Source organism: Cydia fagiglandana, chromosome 6 (assembly GCF_963556715.1).
Source record: "Cydia fagiglandana chromosome 6, ilCydFagi1.1, whole genome shotgun sequence".
Classification (NCBI taxonomy): Eukaryota; Metazoa; Arthropoda; class Insecta; order Lepidoptera; family Tortricidae; genus Cydia; species Cydia fagiglandana.
In genome coordinates, this window is record NC_085937.1 from 15,510,171 (window position 1) to 15,531,919 (window position 21,749).

At 34.7% G+C, this 21,749-nt stretch overlaps 3 protein-coding genes across 4 annotated transcripts in view; 1 reads left to right on the forward strand and 2 right to left on the reverse strand.

Moving 5' to 3' along the window:
• The window catches only part of LOC134665312 (pre-piRNA 3'-exonuclease trimmer-like), a 301,305-nt gene that overhangs the window by 85,931 nt on the left and 193,625 nt on the right, over positions 1 to 21,749 (forward strand). The gene's annotated exons all lie outside the window — the stretch shown is intronic.
• On the reverse strand, positions 4,531 to 8,396 carry LOC134665514 (uncharacterized). Its single transcript, XM_063522489.1, has 3 exons — positions 8,113 to 8,396; positions 7,241 to 7,463; positions 4,531 to 7,062 (listed from the first exon to the last, which is right to left on the reverse strand). Exons 1-3 carry the CDS (start codon positions 8,172 to 8,174, stop codon positions 5,224 to 5,226), a joined length of 2,124 nt encoding a protein of 707 aa, XP_063378559.1. The 5' UTR covers positions 8,175 to 8,396; the 3' UTR covers positions 4,531 to 5,223.
• Positions 17,159 to 21,749, reverse strand: part of LOC134665315 (slit homolog 2 protein) — a 126,559-nt gene continuing 121,968 nt past the window's right edge. For both annotated transcript variants that reach the window (XM_063522231.1, XM_063522232.1), the window contains exon 11: positions 17,159 to 21,513. In XM_063522231.1, coding sequence (XP_063378301.1) covers positions 21,248 to 21,513 — 266 coding nt within the window. In that variant the 3' untranslated portion in view covers positions 17,159 to 21,247. The remainder of the gene's footprint in view (positions 21,514 to 21,749) is intronic.

The window sequence follows — 21,749 nt, forward strand, 5'->3', positions numbered from 1 at the left end:
TTCATTGTAGTGCACAATCGCCCTTAAGGACTGTATTTTTTCTAGTGTTTTCAAATAACTTCTAATATGTATTGAATATTTTTTTCTGTAGTAATATACAAAAAAAAATACATGTCTTTTCCCAAACAAAATTTTATTATTTTCCATTAATACGCCTTTTTTGTATGTGTAACAATGTCCTGTATTTATTATTGTGAGCGAATAACAATATTAATCAACAACTATGCAACTAGCTAGAATTTGCAACTGATCAAACCATTGGGATCTAACATTTACTATCTAATTAACTATTAGAACGGCCGAACTAAATTATTTCATCAACGCGCAAATAATTTTAGCACGGCAAAAATTAAATACGACATGTAGTTAGTCTAAAACCAATATACGCGTACTATTTTAAGAACTAAGAGTAGTTTTCTCTTTTTGTTTACATAAGTGGGAAAGGGACAGTAACAGGTTTTGCTATACTAAATATGTTGGAGGTTAGATTTGATAGCGGGTGCAGAAGTAACGCTTCAATGCGCAAGCGCACGTTGGCTTTTGGCATGCGTGCACGCTGGTCGCGCCATATGCAATTAATGTCTGATGCGCTCGCGTCCCAGGCACTTGTACAGGTGTTCCGCAATTAATAGCACGTCTGTGCATACCTAATGTGTATAGTTTATAGTTACAAGGTGCAGACATAAGTACGTCTAGGTTAGGGTTACGTTGCTTAAAGAAAGTGTCATTCCCAAAGGTAGCAATATCGAGTTAAAAGCCCATCAACGTGCACACTAGCGCCACTGCTGAATAATTATTTGAATTTAACGAATTATATTTAAGAAAAGTACATAATACAGTACCTACGTATTGCGGCCCCCTTTTTAAATATCTGTCGTTAAATTTAAATCACGATTATTTAGCAGTGGCGCTAGTGTGCACGTTGATAGGCTCTTAAACATTTACAGGCACTCAATTCGCTTGTTAACTATATACTCAGAAGGCGACTGTACACTCGAACAGATTATAATTGCTCTTAAAAACATAGATGGCACATTTATACTTATTATTTATGATTGCGCACAGATTAGCAGTAGCAAAAGTAAACACTGGTGATGGACTTCAAAGATGCCTGACACCTGAATTGAATTCATCACTGTACAAATACAGTTGAAAGGGGCCCACTGATTAACAGTCCGCCGGACGGTATTGGCCTGTCAGTTGTTCGGAACTGTCAAAATTTTGTTCTAACTGACAGGCCGATACCGTCCGGCGGACTGTTAATCAGTGGGCCCCTTAAAATTAGAGTAATTTGAATAAATTGTAGAAAAATTTGGTTCATAAATACAACCCTTTGTGTACAAATTTTAGGTAACGAAGTTTCTGGTGTGCCTGTCTGTAACTGAAAATTGTAAACGAGAGTCCTAGATTCACGGCAGTCGCAGGAATCAAAGACTCAAGTTCGCGATATTCTTAGCAATAATTAGCGATAAAAGCTGGTTTGGAAATTTTATTTTGAACAAAAAAACTTAGTTACCAAGGAACTCTAAAAAATACTAAATGTTTTTCCTGTTGTTCAGAAAGCTATCAAAAATGATTAAGTAGCTTTGATGAGTAATGTATCAATTTGACGTCAACTTTAGTCATATATCCAAAATGATAAGTGTTAACTGATAACAATCTCGGGTACTCAGTTGGGGCTATCAGTGATTTATTGCTTACCCGTTACCGTAATTGACATCATTGTGAAATATATACCGGGTGTTGCCTGTAACACGAGCAAATAATTATATCATATATTATAACTTTAAAGAGTAATAAAAATCAAGACATAAGTTATTTTTAAAAGTTGCCGAACAAATGTTGTTCAGTTTGAGGAGTACAGACTACTGTTTAATTTAATGCTCCTGTTACAGAAAACACCCGGTATTTAGGCATAGGTAGAGAAAAAACTGTTTTTATACGAGTATAAGTAAATTTCATTATGGTACTAATTAACAAAAATTTATTAGAATACCTTACTTAATCGTTTAAAACATAGGTTAGGAAAATCTCCACAAAATCGACATGAACATTATGTAGGTATGTGTTATAAGTATATATCAGGAATCACTTAGTTAATTTCATAATTTTACTGCATACATTGTATGATAAAAAACCCCACGCATAAATACATTTGTGGAGTTATTACAAATAAAAAAAATTAAGGTATGTCTTCTAAGTATCTCTGACACTAAAAATATAAATAAAAAAATAATTATATTAACTACACTAACTGAGGACCTGCTAAAATAACTTTGAATAGACAGGATGATAAAATCGTAAAATTAAAAATAATACATTTATTATGTTATTTAACATTTATTGCAACCAAATAAAATGAATAAAAATATAGAATAGCGTTCAATAAACACTTAGGTACTTTATACAAATATGTACATACATATAGAACATATTGAATTGTTGTTAGTATCAAAAAGATTTCAACAGGCGAGTAATTTATAAAAAAAAACCTTTACAAAATGCTTTAAAACACTAATATGTAAAAGTAGGACCTTCTTTCCTCTCCTGTTGGGACTTTCATACTTAGGTATTTCATATTATTACTTTAGAATTTAGATCATTCTCTAGATAAAACTATCCTATATCGTAATCTACGCAAGCTATTTGGATGCCAAATATCTAAACATCATCCCACACTTTCACATCTGTAATATTAATACGATATAATCCAAGACAACATCATAACATAGACAAACTATACTAATCATAAAATATACAATAATCATGGCAGAATTGAAACCTATTCATATAATAATATTTAGCAATAGCCTGGGGACCGATTTTTGAACGAAGAGTGCTCGATTTCTTGAATTTCCTTCAATATACCTGCAGTAAGTACTAGGTATTTAAATTCTATTAACAGAATTAAAAACGAGTGGTCAATACCAATTGAATCCAAATATCTCTTGCTCGTATTTCAAAATATATTAATTCGCCGTTTTCCACAGACTTTCTAATAACAAAATCGACCGCTCGAAATTCAAAAATTGGGCCCCTTGTCAGAAAATAACAAAGCTTTTAAACCTTTGAGATATTTTCCGTGAATAATTTTTTTACCGTAATTACAAAAGCATTGTATTGTCAATGTACGATTAAACCCACATCACGTGTCCACTGTCCACGTAATCGCATCGTACACGCATTTCTCATTAGCGATAAACATTAGCGGTGCTTTATCTGCCAACCCTAGCAATGTCACTGCCAAGTGCATTGTTCTAACCTCGCCGGAAGGTAGGGTTGCCAATTATAATACAGCCGGTTTCGAACTATTGTTAGCGCCATTGTACTTGTTAAGAATATTTATTTTTGGCAGCTATTGATAAACGGTTGTAAATGACCATAATTATTGCCACTTCCTATGTTCCTTTTATAAACAACTGAAACACTTTCATTGAATCTGCATTGTGCACACCAGCCAATAGCAATTAAGATCTTTATTAACTAACATGGCTTCTAGCAAACAATTTTAAATTAAATTATTTTTATTAACTTTACAATGTTTGTTACTATGTATATGGTAAATTTTCGATGAGAATGCAATTTTATGGTACTGTCAAGCAGCTGATTTAGAAAATCGAAGAACACTACATATATGTTTTAGTAATAAAATAACCTACTTGATTTGACCAAAACATGTATAAGTGTATATGTATACATATATCGGCAGTCGATCATTGATCCTATCGATCTGCCGTATTTTTTATAAGATACATACATTTTTACAAGATGATATGCCTGGCCCAATCTAAGGCAAGACATATCATGGAATGGTGACATTTCATGGTATGCTTATAAATTTCATAATTTGAAGGATTTTACGATCGGCCGACATAAAATAAGCGGTTCTCTTGGCGGATAATCACCACCACCAAACAGGCAAGATAAAATTAATTTTGAAATATTTATTGTATTTTAATTAAATAAACATATTATAAAATAACAAAGCAACAAATTAAAAATATAAGCAAAAATTTACATACATAGTTACAACAAAACTATTAATTAAGTAGGTACATTTCAAAACTATTCTATGGGGAAAGATCCCCGGGCCTACAACTATATCCCCAATGTCATTTCAATCAGTTCAGCCGTTTAAGCGTGAACAGGTAACAGACAGACAATTACTTTTACATTTATAATATTAATAGGGATAAATAACTCATAAGCTGTCAGACTAAGCGAGATGGAATTGGCTGCTTAACATTGCTTATATTTCTATTTATGAAAATGACTTGAATTCACGCAAAATATAATACGAGTAAGTTACAATAAGTAAGCCTTTTGAAATATCTTACGTATCTCTACTCTTATCTCTTTGGTTTTCTAATTTTTAGTGTCTAAAGGGGCCCACTGATTAACAGTCCGCCGGACGGTATCGGACGGTGTCAGTTAGAACAAAGTTTTGACAGTCCGAACAACTGACAGGCCGATACCGTCCGGCGGACTGTTAATCAGTGGCCCCCCTAATTTAGAGAAAAAACGGCCACGTTATATTGTTTGCAGTGAATTCAAATTGATGTCAGAAGCAGCTGTGTACGATTGATTCACGATGCATGCGCTTACGCGGGCCCGGTCACCTCGTCCCGTGACACATTGTCCAAATAAATATGCTGCGGAACATCTGCGCTTAGCATTCTACTGAAAATAGACTAATCATTATTACTGAAATTTATAAATAAAACATAAATATTAACATTGATATTTATTATTTAGTGGGGAGCTGTTAGATTTAAAAATGCAAAAACTACGAAATCCCAGTATTCGAAAAGATTTTAGTGAAATCGTTTGCATTGTATTGTCAAAAGGTTTAATAAACAAGTTTACACAATATTTTTTGCCAATAACATCTGTAGGTAATTTGTATGGATAAATTTCAAAATAGTCCGAGTGCACTGAAATTTGGCACACACGCACAAAAATGATGTACTCTAGGTATATTTTTATTTTTAATCATAGATAGCGACAGTTATGCGCAAATCGATTTTGATGTAATTTTACCTGGCATGCCAAATACCGATCCCGCGAGGGGCCATAAAGCCCAGAACCTTCATCGTGAGCGACTTTTGCAAAAGGTTTCACGAATATCTGTTCCGAATAGGTACGAATATCTGTTCCGAATAGGTACTCAGGACCCGGTGATGAAAATTGACGGCACTCCAATACTGCTCTCTAATAAGAAAATTAAGAAACACTAAAAGGTTCATATTCTAAATTCTGACTAAACGGATCACTGATGCTAACGATTGGTGAATCTTCCTCAATTGAGTAATACAAGTGATCGCTATTACTTGACAAGGAAACCGATACTGCGGAGCTAATTATGGATACCGTTGCATAATGGCTGTCAAAACGTTCATTAGCATGTTTCAAGCGCCAATCCGCTAGTTGCTCTTCAGTTGGGTGTAGCGCGGAAATATAGCTTGGGGCGATACTATGGCAACTTCTCACGGAGCCCGATCGCATGAAATCATGATGTACTCGTAAAGATGTCGGTATGTCTGGAATATCTTTGGAATTATGCAAGAAACTGTTGCTCTGAACTCCACGTAAAGGTACCTTCGGTGGCAACACTAAGGCATCTACCGTTTTATGCTTCACGAATAGCAGTCTTTTGCTTCCTTTCAATAGAAAGGGATATTTTCGAATAAGCATGTACAATGTGATAGCCCCAAAGAATAGAGAAGCAAGTGCTATTAAAGGTAATATTATTAATCGTGTTTTAAAAGAAGAATTACTTGTGTTGTTCGACGAAACATCAATACAATGAGAACTTTCAACAGCACCTGATTTAAGATCTACTGGGCAAAAAGTATACTCATTATACATATCCATATTATAAAGTCGAATTGTATCTGGTAAGACGTTTACACAAAATACTTGATTCGCACATGAATGTCGATACCAAATAAGCCCATGACCTTCAGTTCTTGATAAACTTAACTCGACCATTGTAAAATTTTCGCCTATAAGAATTATAACCGGTTTGACCCACAAACTGTCTTTTGAAGTAGTATAGTCTATCATCGTTGAATTACCTTGAGAAAGAGAGTTGAGGACGTTCACTGAGCATTGATAGTTGTGATAAGGTGATACCACATTTGACACAGAGTCTGAAGAAGTTTTTGAGACGCACGTAAATTTCTCTATGCTCGATTCTTCATTTTCAACAGTTCTACTTTGCATATCAACAGTAACTATTTGTTTTGGTTCACTTTGTTTGCAATAAGCGACGAATTCATGAAACGTTTTGCCTCGCACAGATTCGGGAGAGTTGCAAATCGGATCTACCAATAGTATAGCGAGCGCAGTTATTCGTCTTAATTCCCTGTCCGAGCAATCACAATGCCACCAATTTTCTACCAGATTTAATCTAACTTTTGGCGTGGAAAATGACGTCATGACATTAAATAAACCCGGTTCTAGGCGGTTTAGGAAATTATTATTTAAATTTAAATATTCCAATTCTATCAGATTATCAAATGTTCCTGGTTCTATATAAGAGATCCTATTGGAAGCAAGGTATAGTGACTTGCAATGCCTCAATCTGGTAAAGCTTGCATTTCCTAAATTTGCACCGAAGTCGTTGCTTGATAAATCTACCCAGGTCAGCATAGGAAAACTAAATAACTGTGAGGACCCTGTAAGATTTTCGGGATTCCAATAACCACTTTCTACTACTGTTAATGTTGATAAAGATTGGCTCACTGCAGACAGAAAATTATCTTGCATGTCAATAATGTTGCATTTCTTTATAAAAATGTTTTCTAAGTTTGCGAGTCCTAGCAATGCGTGTTGACTCCACGATGTAATAGTTATTTCTTCTAACAACAGTAGTTTCATATTTCTTGCGAAGGCAACAGAGAAGGCATTCTGTGGTATGTGGTGAAGGTTTCCGCCTATGATACCGATTTCGACCACCACCGGCCGTAGTCTTGAAAGCCAGTTCTGTGGCAGTGATTCATCAGTAAAACGGGGTTCCGTCAAAGTCAAAAATACTCTGTGACAATTCACCTCTGCAGCCTGTAAAAAAAAATTTGTGTAAATATTATTTAAAAAAAACTTGTATATAAATAAAGTGTTTTTATTTATACACCATTTAAGACAGGGTAAATTGTCTATTACTGGCCACTTTCCAAGAACTGGAACAGAAAAATAATCTCGAAATAAATAATGAAGTTCAAACTAGACATTATCATACCATAACGCCCAACACAATGTCGTCCTCATATTCATCGTAAAATGGTGCCCCATGGCAGATGACACGGCAACCGGAGAGCTGACAGCGTGACTCAGCAAAGTTCGGTTTAGTCTTGGTAGTGTTAAATGCGACGATTAAGATCAAGATGAAGCTTGTGACAGTGAAGGCCCCACAGACTATGTGAGTGAAAACCTGAAGCCATCCGCGATTGCACGAAGCGTTCCTAAAATTTGAAACGTGTTTTAAATTTTGCGACAGAGACTCTCGAAAACTTTTTGTAAATTATTTAGCCGATTGAGATAACATGATTTATTAATATTTGTAGATATGTCACCTAATAAGCAAAAGCAAACTACTCAACGACAAACGATTGGACTTCATTTATCGTTTTATTGAAAAATTTTGTAGGATGGTATTATGTAAACTTGATATAGGTACTAAATTTATTATTCCCATAATATTAGTACATACAAACAGCAAAACTCACATAACAGTACATCGATGGACCTTATTACAAAAGGCATAAGGTCCACCGATGCACAGTTAACAGTGTGGGCGATGGTAGGTAGGTACATATATTAGGCATAGACTCAAGATGTTTGTGGTTTTAACTAAACTCTTGGCGGTCAAAAATTAAGCGACATAAAGTATTAATCGGGGCGCTTGGGGAAAAGAGTGCTCTTTATTTATTATTTAATATGAAGTCTCGAAATATAGTTTAGTTGTTTTTTTGTATTGCGCATGAAAAAAAAACTATGTTATGTTTACGCGCGGACTATTAATTTAAAAATACAGTGAAGTATTTAGATTCAATATTTTCTTATAAGTAATTTGATCCCGTTGTGTTTATTATTACCTACCCGTTTACTTACCTTATACCGGCTGTAATGTCCCTGCTAGTTTTAACAAGAATATTGTTCGCCGCCACTTGCATTATACACACGGAAATACCATGAATATGTCTGTAGGAGGCTGAAAAGAATTTCTTAAAATATAAAATCTAATTCTGAAATATAACACGTTTAACCAATGGGGAGCACTGACCAGATAGAAAGTTTGATCACACTGGGGTGTTATTACACATTTTGTTATCCATGTCGAGATAAGAGTACAATATAAAGTTATATCAACCCATTAGCGATCATGTAGGGATTAGGATGACAAACAATAAAGTGATTGAACGTCGAAATTTTCGAGAACAGGAAGCTTATTCTGAATGTAATAACAGGTTACGATTTTTTTTTTAAATTTGTTATGGATATGATTTGTCAGTGTCAAAAGTGACATTTACATAACCAGAAACGATCATGTATTATACTTATACAATACATTCTTTATTGCTCACCAATATGAAAAATAACATGATATACAAATTAAGCATAACTTAGACAATGGTAAACAACGGGCGGTCTTATCGCTAAAGATATTGGATATTGGTTTTTTTAAATACTTTTCGCAAATATAAAATATATTTCAATTTGAATATATTTGCAACAAATCATAATTATAAAAGTAAAATATAATCTTAGACACACCAACCTAACAATATAAACTTGATTAGTTTGTAACTTTCTGGCCAAAGTAGTCCCGTTCTCAGTAACAGGGTATCAAGTTCAAGCGATCAGAAGCATCTTTGTAGGTACAGTGCCCGAGATCAAACCCGAGGTGTCTGAGAAGTTCTCCTTTGTGCACGACCCCGGATAACCTGGACCCTGCGGCGGGGCAACAATGCGCGCCCTCTACTTAGAATACAGGTCACAGAATAATTGCCAGACGGTGCAATTTAAAGAACAGTCAGCATCAAAGTAACGGATTAGTACGCGTCCGAAGTAACAACCATTTATAGATTTAAGTCCCTGCATGGAAAGAGAAGAGTCATAGAATATATTGGTTCTCATACGTTCCACGACTCCTCTCTTTCCGTACAGACTCTAGCACAATTAGGCTGTACCTAACAGATGAACACGAATGTATATGTGTTCCGCTTGACTTTCCCCACATTAAGCGAAGCTTTAAGTATTTGGAAAATTACGGGCGGGCCTTATTATTAAAAATTTACATCTCAAAATTTCTAAAGTCTAACAGTGTTATCAATCCCCTAACATAAGTATCCACTTTTCTATACAATTAGTATGGTAACGTGGGTACTTAAGTTGGGATACCGACCGTACCTTGGTAAAATTATATCATTTAATTTATTGAATGTTTATGAAAATCCATCGTATATTCATAAATCAAAATTTAAATAAGATCCTCTATTACGCAGTAATTCTTTTTGACTAAATTGCAAACCCAACGAACGGATATAGCGTGTTTTTTTTTCCTCTTTTCGACGAGCGTAATAGCCTTTAGGTGGAGCGAAGGTGGCCGGGACAAAATAAATCAGTGTCAAGCCCTTCGTGTGAGGTAATAAACATGATTAAACATGAACTTGTTTATGGAACAGCCTGTGTATTAAACACTATCATCTCGCGTTCGTGACTTTAGAAAATGTATGTGATCTGATAGCAAAATACACTGTAACAAATTCTCTTTTTAAACGTCTCGTGTGAAATTTTCAAAACATCTAACATATTTTAGACACTGCACAAGTGCACATATTCATATCGACAAATAAATCCTATGCTTCAACGATGGGGCAGCTCTACTCAACTTTGGACCCATTAACTAATGTGGACCTAGCGGTGGAGTAAATAACAAGAATTGCTCGTTTAAAGCTGAAATGAAGGGGGAGTTGTATGATTCAAAACCGGGCAAGTGCGAGTCGGACTCGCGCACGAAAGGTTCCCTACCATAATGCAAAAAAAAAACAAAAAAAAAGCAAAAAAAAAACGGTCACCCATCCAAGTACTGACCACTCCCGACGTTGCTTAACTTTGGTCAAAAATCACGTTTGCTGTATGGGAGCCCCACTTAAATCTTTATTTTATTCTGTTTTTAGTATTTGTTGTTATAGCGGCAACAGAAATACATCATCTGTGAACATTTCAACTGTTCGTGAGATACAGCCTGGTGACAGACGGACGGACGGACGGACGGACAGCGAAGTCTTAAGCGGGCCACTCACACACCTGCCGCAGGGGCAATATTGGAATTGGACCCTTAATTGCCTCCTTAATTGTGATGTGTGTAGAGAGGCAGGGGCAATATTTAGATTGGGCCTGCAGCAGGGCGGCAGGGGCGCAAGACCTTCCTAGCTCCCTAGATTGTATCTACCGCCCTGCTAGGTTGTTACATGTGTAGTACGATTGGGGCAATTCCAGTCAGTTCATTGGCGACTACCGAACCAAACGGAGGTCACTTGTCACAATGAATAAAGAACGTGAAATTTGGACACGGATAATAGATGTATATAACGTAATCACTTACACACTGAGTGGCAGGCTAGTGTGTAGAAAACTGCCTAAAATTGCTCCGACCGCCGTGCGACCGGTATTGCCCCTGCGGCAGGTGTGTGAGTGGCCCGCTTAGTAATAGGGTCCCGTTTTACCCTTTGGGTACGGAACCCTAAAAATTGAAGAATGTCATGTTATTATTTTAAGCAAACTGATAGTCGATATCTATGAATTAAATAGTATGTAGATACTGCCGCATAAACGTTCGTTATTTCTCCGTGAGTTTCTATGTATATTATTGTCGTCACGACACACTTCACACATAGCCTAAACCACAGAATAAATAATTGTACTGCCGTACAGAAAGGAAACTTCCTACAAACCCTAAGTTTGACAGCGGTTCAGGGTTGAATCATGCTTTCTAATATATGTCACTGTCCCTTTCGGCTATTTAGGGTAGTCAAAATTCAAATGATTATCTTATCTATGATCGTGCACGCAAAAGGAAGTCAAGTGGTGCCAACCCTAATAATTGCTCGGAGCAATGCTGAGCCGAGCGGAGCCGAGTTTGGCCGAGGTCAGGAGTTTCGCACTCCTGCCTATAGTTCGTTTTTTTTAGCATTAGAAAGAACTTCGCAGAAGTAAGCTTGTGGTTCCAAATCCGGCACTTTTAGCGGTAATAATTTGAAGTACATTATATGTATTGACCGTGCTACATTAGATAATTCAATAATTATTAACAATAAAAGAGCCTGATAAAAACTGTACGCTTACTTCTGTGGAGTTCTTTCTAATGCTAAAAAAAACGAACTATAAACTAATTTTTAAACGCCATGTTATATAAAACGTAAGATTTATAATTCCTTCAGACTAAAACTAAAAAAACGAGTTCATTCCAACTGTCCCGTATTTGGCGACTGCAGTAAATGAAGCGCTTTTTTACTCGAGTGTTTAATATTTTCACCAAGCTATTTATTTTCTCGTGATGTTAAAATTACAACCTATTGTTTGTTTTATATTATAACATGAATATTTTATACTTGCCCTAGCTGGCATGTGTAATTGCCATATTCCGGAGTTTAATATGGGCCTATTTAAAAGAAAATGTGTATTCTTTAGTTTTTTTACTGCTCTACATTATAAAAATGCACTGCTCTTTTTGTCATGATGTTGATTTATTACTTTTATTAAAAAAGTGAGAAAAGTGGTAAGTACAGTTCCAATTATTTTTCCGCGTTTTCGGGGTTGGTCCCATAGTAAAAGTTGCTCAGTATGACCTAAACATTAATGGGTCTCTTTCTTGGCCTTTCGTTCTGATACATATTGTATATAACTCCGTATACTCTATCCTCTCTGCTAAGTTGTAAAAACAAAATTCGTCATTCCTATGGTCAACAGTTAGCATATTACGTAGGTATATGCATGGCAGTGATGGTTTTATCCCATAGGTACATCTGTAGAAGAGGAGGCACCGTTCTTCCGGAACATGAGTCCAACCAACAAAATAAAGAGAAGAGTCATAGTTGCTTAACACCTTTACTGCCCGTGCTCCTCACGTGGGGCCACGGCTAGCCTCTATTACAAAGCCATATTAAGGTTTACATGTCAGATTGGGACAGTGAACGTGTTAAGTTTCAATTCTATTATTTTATTTTCTTTGATCGATTCGGAGTATCGTATTTTAGTACTATACAGGGCGTCCCACGGCGATGCCACATGGAGGGAAAGTACCTTAAATATCATAGATAGCATATTTTGCTGAAAGAAGACTTCATTTTATTTTTAAAACTTAGTAAAGTTGCATTCATACTTTTTTAATTTTTTTTGAAAAAAAATGTATGGAAAAAAATTATCTCGTCATTGGAGGAAAAGTACCTTAATTATTGTAAATGAACATCTTACTGAAAGAAGACATTATTTCGATTTAAAAAAACAAGTTGAATTGCATTTTAAATAATTTCATGGTTAAACCGGGAATCGAACCCGCTACACGAGAAAAAAAAATATCCTGTAGCTTAATGGTCTTCCTTTTGTTTCCAACACTATGTTATTTGGCAAAAAAATAATTTTCACATTGAAGCCTTTCGATCGGTATGACAAAGCTACAGGGTATTTTTTTTTCTCGTGTAGCGGGTTCGATTCCCGGTTTAACCATGAAATTATTTAAAATGCAATTCAACTTGTTTTTTTAAATCGAAATAATGTCTTCTTTCAGTAAGATGTTCATTTACAATAATTAAGGTACTTTTCCTCCAATGACGAGATAATTTTTTTCCATACATTTTTTTCAAAAAAATTTAAAAAAGTATGAATGCAACTTTACTAAGTTTTAAAAATAAAATGAAGTCTTCTTTCAGCAAAATATACTATCTATGATATTTAAGGTACTTTCCCTCCATGTGGCATCGCCGTGGGACGCCCTGTATAGTATATTTTAGTACAATAAGCGGGCTAAATAAATATATTAACATATAATAAGCTCTACGGTTTGGAAGAACGGCCGCCTATGACAGTTAAAATAAAAAACCGATCATACTCGTAGAACCTACTTAGTTATTGTCTAAGTTTGACACTTGACGAAAAAATACTTCTTTAAGAAAGGAGGTGACAATTCGTAGCTGCTACAGTATTTTTTTAAAAGTTAAACAGATAAAATGTTGATGCTTAGTTACCATTGAAATAACAATTGCTTAGCAACTGGTGGCACCCTGGCTGCTGACGTACGTGATTGGCAGTGCATGTAGGTATTAATGACAGCAGCTTGAATTTGAGTGCTCAGTTACCACTGGCTTTCTAACCGTTATTGTCATTGTGATTAAATAAGGGTGTATGTGTTAAAGAAAAACTCAGAAGTTAAGATATATGTGACGAACTGAAAGCCTACGCTAAAATGACAACTTAGATGTCCTTATTTTTGTGAAGATTGAAGTGTATATGTTTTCTTGGACACCTTGCCCGCTCAGGTATATCTGCTGCTGACTGTATGGGAGCCCCATTTAAATCTTTATTTTATTCTGTTTTTAGTATTTGTTGTTAGAGCGGCAACAGACATCATCTGTGAAAATTTCAACTTTCTAGCTATCACGGTTCGTGAGATACAGCCTGGTGACAGACGGACGGACGGACGGACGGACGGACGGACAGCGAAGTCTTAGTAATAGGGTCCCGTTTTACCCTTTGGGTACGGAACCCTAAAAAGTGTCAAAGCTTTAGAAAAGATTTGGGACACTACAGAAGACTCGCATGAGTAACAAAACAGTCAAAATATATAGCTTTAATTAATTTATGAATTGAAATTTAAAAAAGCTTGACGTTGTTTGAGATATTGTTAATAGTTCCAATGAGCGCTGAATACTATACATAGATACAAGTATTTTTATTTCTATCGAGTAATGACTTGCTACAAAACGATGTCCTGGGTTTTGAATCCCGTTAAGAGACAGACCAAGTAGCCAAGATGCCAATCGCTTACGCTCCGTAGCGATCGAAACGCAACTGTCACTGTCGCACTAATATGGAAGATGATAGAGAGACATAATGCTTTTCGTTGTCAAAGCGATAGCGATTGTAACCTTGGCTAGGCCGGCAGAATCATGATAGATAGATTTGTGTTCCCGACTAATTGATGTGTATCTACGTATTTTTGTAAAATTCATACCTATATTCATTTAAATTTTATCTAATTACGATTATAAATAATGCCGTCGTCTAGTCAACAGAAGCTTTATTGAGCTTACTGCGGACAACGTTCGTATTGTGTAAGATTGGCCATTAACGACGGGAGCCGAAAATGGAGTCTAGAAGAGAGAACATCTATCTAGTCTTTTACATCATTTCTTTTACTTTGTACGTGTAAAATATCGTGGCTTAGACCACAAAAACTTATTATTAAATATCCCGCTGCAGTCTCGGGCGAGTTTACGTGGAAATGCAATAAATGGACTGTCACTAAGACACATTGGCTTACTTTGTTGTGCTTTTCTCTTGCACGAAGCAAGAAATCGGATTATACGGTTATCACACTGATGCGGATCTGCACACCGCCCCGGTGTGTGAGCGAGGCAGCGCTAGGCACGTACCTATATCGTCTAGTATCTAGCTCGCAGACAAGAGCGCCGTCTACATCCGTATCCAATGTAAATACCACCTTAAATCATTTTATCATTCTCATTATGATCTACATGATTAAATTTTCATTTTGTTTACAACACCTCCTGAATTTTCAATAAACAAAATATGCTACATTAGTTGCCTTAAAAATCTGCTACTAGGACGTAATGTTTTCAAGTTATGCGTCGTGCAAATTTAGAAGATTTTAGGGAGATATGTTTTTCTGTCTTACGGTATTACACACACAGTAAGCTTTATTGAGCTTACCGTGGGACTTAGTCAATTTGTGTAAGAATGTCCCTATAAGTAATATTTATTATTTATTTGTATAGTACGGGCAGTGTAAACAAGGTTGTTTATTATTATTATCTCCTATAGTTCGTTTTTTTTAGCATTAGAAAGAACTTCGCAGAAGTAAGCGTGTGGTTCCAAATCCGGCAATTTTAGCGGTAATAATTCGAAGTAAATTATATGTATTGACCGTGCTACTTTAGATAATTCAATCATTATTAACAATTAAAGAGCCTGATAAAAACTGTACGCTTACTTCTGTGGAGTTCTTTCTAATACTAAAAAAAACGAACCATAGGTAGGAGATAATAATATTACACTTGACAAGCCGCTTAGGTAACTTTATTGTAGAAGTGGGATATTCAAGTACGAATTCTATGCAGTACGAAGTCGCGTACATAAGTTAGTACCTACTTACTTCATAATTACTCACTTAACTCGTACTGTTATTATGTTATGCATCGGTCAGCTCTAATGGAATATCAGGCGGACTAATGGACGCTTACCGCAGTCTCTACTAATCAGTCATAATTAATAGCAACTTTACGACGCTCAAATAGCGGCTACACTAGGTTTTCAATTTCATATTAATTTGAAAACAGGTTGAAATGATTATGTGAAGGAACTTGAAAAGTTGAAAATATTTAATTCAGTTACGAAAACAGTTGAGCCTAGGAATACAAATCGTCGATTTATTGTTTTTTTTTTATTTACTAGGATTACTAAGATGACAATTGATTATCCACAAACGCCAATCGATAAGTATAAATTTATCGGGATGACAGATAAAACGAAAAGTAACGCAATGTTTTCTATATATTCACTTGACTAGACCCCATCTCTATTTTATTCTCTCTTGCTTGCATAAAAGTTGTACATTTCTTTGTAAATGTGTTCGGGAACTATTTTTTCCATAAATCTGGTTGGATTTTTCGTTATGTTCTGCGATTTGCGAAATTATCACCCATTTTGATTGAGTTTAAACCGTGGGTGATGTTAAATTAACTTTTTTAACTTTACGTACTTTCCTGTCGCCTTATTTTGTTGATTTAATAAACTGATCCAACTGAATTACTTCCCGTCCGGCCCAAATTGACCCAATTGGGTCACATTCTCACACAAGTTAAGGATGGAATGCATTATTCTTCAATGCTGTGAGTTTCATGTATAAAAGAAGGTTTTATCTGGAATTTTGAGATAGCAGACAATGTGAAGCTTTTATAAATTGCATGTTTAAATTAAGAATTTTTCTTGTATTACACTTATAAGTGTTTTAGTCGGTGAGGTAGGCAGCTATTTCAAAGGATTTTTTATTGTTAATAGGTACATACTTTATTCTTCTGTTGAAAAGTCGTTATAATTTCGCTGATCCTAAACTTTTTCCAGACCGCCTTGGGATCAACTTGAGCCAAGATTTTAAAAGTTAAAACATAATACTCCGTTTTCAGTCCTGAGTTAATCTCTGGAATTCGTCATCTACCCAAAAAAGATGAATAATATATTGTTCTTTCAATCTGGAGGCCGCAGGTTCAACCCATGCTCGTACCAATGAGTTTTTCGGAACTTATGTACGAAATATTATATATCAGTCGCTTTTCGGTGAAGGAAAACATCGTGAGGAAATCGGACTAATCCCTATAAGGTCTAGTTTACCCTCTGGGTTGGGAGGTCAGATGGCAGTCGCTTTCATAAAAACTTGTGCCTACGCCAATACTCGGGATTAGTTGCCAAGTGGACCCCAGGCTCAAATGAGAGCAGAATGCCGAGATAACGCGAGGAAGATGATGATGATAATTTATTCGGCAATATAGATAAAATTTGTATAATTAAATGACCGAACTGACTCAGTCACTCACTATGGAAGTCTGTCTGTCTATCATGTGCCATATTTGTTTTGTACAAAAAATACAAATACATATTGTGTACAAAAAATAGTTTATATTTATACATACATACATCACAAACTTACCTCTTTCCGATATTTTGTCCGCGTAGAAGTCGTTAAACGCGAAGTCTATTCCCTCCCCTAAATTTTAACTTCCATTCCACCCCCTTAACCCCTTAGGGATTGAGTTGTGGGATACAAAGTATCCCATGTTTTATTAGTACTAGTTTGGAACTATGTAGACTAAGTGTATTTAAAATGGCAGTTTGATTTAGACTTCAAAATGAAACGCAGATGACCGATTTATTTTTTATTTAACCGAATAAAATAAATACACCCTTATGAGTAAAATATCAATATTCGAATTACATTACTTACTTTACGAGTCAACACAATAATAAATGTGACTATAAACATGCTCTTAACACGGATATCTTTCAAGAAAAGTACATTCAAAATGCGACTAAAAATATTTCCGATAGAATATTGATACAACACCAAATCGTTTTATTGCTGGAAACATGAAACATCTATAGATACAACCATTTAGTACAAGGATACAGATTAAATTGTATAAGCCACCCAATGAGTAGAATCTAAACGTTAATATTAAGAATTTGAATTGGCTGTCATTGGAATCCAGGGAAAAGACCTTCATCATTTGCAGACTCTAAAGTTATTGAGTATTGTATTGATGCAGAGATTTGGGCTTTATTACAGGTCAATTCAAACAAGGGAGCTTAGGTTGAGGTTACTGCAAAATTACCTTTGATTTAGCAACATCAACGAGCCAGTGAGCCAATCATATTCCGCTTCAATTAATGTAGCCGAGGGCTACAACCAAACGCTCGCAATTTCGCTCGACACTGAAGCTTTTAAATTTTATGTGGAAAATGTAAACCTTTAATTGCGTTAAAATTTAAAAAAATACCGGATTTTTTTTTCCAAAATTTTTAAAGATTTCCTTGAATTGTACATTTGTACTCGCCTTATTTTTTAAGGCGCTCAATGCAAAGGTCAGCTTAGCGTAGCTCTCTAGAGCACTCTTTTTTAATAAAAGCGCACAAGTAACAACATCAATCATGAACTTACATTTTTCATCGGACGTAGATATTTTTACATTTTAATCATTTTAAAATAATTTAAAGATTGTTGCATTCTCAGATACTTCTCATGCCTGTTACTTTGTAAATTCATCAATGACACAATGCACAGATCAAGACCAATCTTACTCACTAGTTTACAATCATATTTAGAAAATGACTAATTAAGTTAAGCTTTCCATCCAACAATGAATAATTAACAGTAAATATACGTTATACCAACAACATACAACAGTGATATACATTCGCTAAGTGGCTTATTCTAAATGATATGTACGATCATAGACCGGCGGCGCTACATTTTGTTTCGCGCCGCCGTCCCGATATGTTTAATGCTGGTTCTTTTGTTCACTATCAATCCCAATTTCCACCGACGAGTAGACAAAGCAGTTTTTTATTGGCAGGTATTTCATATTATAAGCCCCTACACGTCAATGGCTATTGGGTCTCATAATATATATTATCGATATGAAGTAGATACGTAGATAAACATTGTAAACATTGTACGATATTGAAATATGTAAATATTTTTTTAAACAGCTAAATACGTAGTGCTTTCATAGTAAGTAGGTATAATAACTTGCCTCAGATCATCTACAGTTTAGTAAGACACGAAGATAATAATATATGATTTAGCTACATAATAACTTGAATAAAACACCACACTAAATATCATCGACAGATGTCAATATTAAGAGAAAATGGTTATACATTTAATATACTCTAAAAACATGTAGGTATAATAGAATAAGTGTATGAAATGGTATGTTTTTCTTAATTTATCAGGTTTTTCGACTCTGATTAATATTAATATTTAATAAGTATACTCGTATAATCGTGACATAAAGGTGCAATATTGTAAAATGTATAGAGTAAATATTTGTGCTTACAAATCACTACATCACATTAATTCGAATACCTTAATTTTATTTATCTATATCAAATACGTGCAGACAACTGATTTTGGTGCCAACATTTGATCGATTGATAACTCTAATAAAATTATTACCAAGAAAATCTAAAACCGTCCAAAAATTATGCAGCTAGGAACATGAACTGAAATAAATTGTGATAAAAAGTTTACAAAAAAGAAGAAGAAAGAAGTTTAGTTTATAAAAAATAATTTATACTCAAATGTTGATCAAATATCATAAATAAATATTTTGAGGAAACAACATGGTGCTTTCTACTAGTCCACATTTCTATTTGTAATTATCTTCTTAGATACTATATCCAAACATTGCCCTCAGTAACATACGTAGTGTAGAAAATATAATAAAGAATGCAATTTGAATAGGACTGTACCTGTGCACCTATTCAATCTCGCGTCATGCATTCATTAAACATTTTCTTTTTTAACATACACGAATGTAAATATAATTACTTTTTTGTATTTCAGCTATCCAGACACACCTGACCACATGCCTATTTTGGATCGTGACTGATCTCATATAAACATACAACACTTCTTGTAACTTGAAAAAATTTCATTATTTTACGTGTCACGGATGGTTGCCACATAAAATGTAGGTAGTATTTCACTTACTCAGATGCGGGAAATTGAACTCGCGGTGGAGTAGAAATATTGGTCGTACATTACTCTCTTATGTATATTTGTTTCTAATGTTTTTATTTCATTTATCTTTTATTTTACTTATTTATAATTCAGACCACTAATAGATATGTTTTTAGTTTTCAAGATTACCCTTGTTCAATCAATTTATTACTGACAATATTTTTTATACAAAAATTGGCGAAAATATATTTCCACTAAATTTTAGAACATTATTTTTATATGAAGCTCGAAGGTGAAATTCCAAAATCTGTTTATTATAGAAATTCTTGTTTAAATCCAATTTAATTTACTTTTGCCTTTAAATTTAGGCCAGTACCCTATTATAATCATGAGAATAACTTCTCAAAGTTGATTAGATTCGATCAGTTTTTTTTTTCACAATATCAGTAGGTTTTTGTTTGTAAAAAACATAATATTTTAAAGACACTAATTGCAAACAAATATTTATTTAGTATTATTAAATGAATGCAGGCAACGCTTAAAGTCACATTTATTACAACTCGCTACCTAATATCGATTAAACTTTTACAGCAAATATACCTAAGCTTTATTTGATTTAACCCTACAAAATAGAAGATAGTGACTAACTGAAATGATACAAGTATAAACTATGATTTAGATTATTAAATAACCGCATTCTTTTTAAATTATAATTATGACCCCTCCTGTGTACTCGTTATTTTAGGAGTCATCAAATATTTTATACATGATATAATAATTATTGAAATATTGCTAAACGAAATTCCAACAATCAAAGTTATAATGTAACATATTAACAGCATATAATTAGTTTACTTAGAAAAGAATTACCTAACACTTATTTCTCTACTCCTATCTCTACGTCAATTAGAACATTTTAGGGGCTCTATTTGTAAAGATAAATGTAACTTTAAATAATGGATTTATAGAAAATTATAGTATCTAAATTAAATAATTTTTAATCTTTTACTAAATAGAAAAATAGAGGTAGATAATTGGAAGAAACAAATCCAGAATCACAGAAAGTGTAATAATTTAGGAAAAGGTAACGCAAAATAAAATACACGAGCCCCGCTCATCTCGCACGATATAAGAGTAGAATACAGTAATATTATTTTATAGTCAACATCGTAAATGCGCAAAAGCTTTCCTAATAAGTATTTATATGATTACGTTTTAAATTGTATGGATAAACTATAAAAAATATTAGAAGTTTTCGTTTCAAATAGTAAGGTTGTGTAAAGTTTGAAATCATATTTGTGCCTAAGTTGTATAGCTCTTTGTTTTAATCACATAAAACGGCTCATGCAAGGTCCGTACACATAATTATGTGATGCGTCGAGCGACGCATCTCTTTAAGAATGAAGCACGTCTCCAGTGATACTAATAAAATGCCGAACTGTAGTCGATAATATACTACTACGCTTTGGTTGTTACATTACTCATTAGTAAGGCATGCCGTAAGAGGTCTTCTAAAATGTAAAAATACTCACAGTATCACACTTACTTTTAACTCTTTAAAACCTTTACTATCACAAGCTACCGCTCCAAAATACTAATTTATCAGCCCAAATTGATATGTATCGAGTTTTCGCACAAATTCATCACGTTACTAAATATCGAACCGAGTATAAAGCGAAGGGGGACTTCGAGCTATCCGGCCACAGCTAGCTTGAAGCCAGCCTTGGCTGAAACTTAAAAGGGTAACTTAAGATTGTATATTTACGTTTAGTAGAGCCACCTGGTGGCGATCGCGAGGAGGAGGTTAGTGACGGAGTCGCCACAGATGAATGCGCTATTGGGGCGGTCGTAGGCAGGTTTCCTCTTGCAATTCATCTTTTCGAGGGGCATCTTGGCGACGCTGTACTCGCGGTGCTCGCTGACCATAGTGCAGACGGTACGTTTCTTCTGCATCATCTCGTCGTCGCGGTCGCGCAGCCCTGCCAGCCACGCCTCGTACCAGGCCAGCTCGCAGTCACAGATCAGCGGGTTGTCTAAAACGTTAAAAAATGTCATCATCTTTCTTTCATGTTTTGGCGTCGATAGAATTGCTCTCCCTTCTTTTTGATTCTAAAATACAGTATTTCGACATTTTATCATTGATTAAAATATAAGATTAGAGTACGTAATCTTATATTTTAATCAATGTAAAATGTCGAAATACTAATCAAAGATAGAAGGGGTGGTACTATTATTTTCCGGAAAGTGTTTCTTAGTTTTTACTAGGAAT

What these genes read in the sequence shown, in the direction of transcription:
- LOC134665514 (XM_063522489.1), bottom strand. Translation starts at nt 8,174, where the DNA reads ATGCAAGTGGCGGCGAACAATATTCTTGTTAAAACTAGCAGGGACATT. An exon ending in GACATTACAGCCGGTATAAG is followed by an intron (nt 7,464 to 8,112) that starts GTAAGTAAACGG and finishes TTCAAATTTTAG; the next exon opens with GAACGCTTCGTGCAATCGCG. An exon ending in ACATTGTGTTGGGCGTTATG is followed by an intron (nt 7,063 to 7,240) that starts GTATGATAATGT and finishes TTTTTTTTACAG; the next exon opens with GCTGCAGAGGTGAATTGTCA.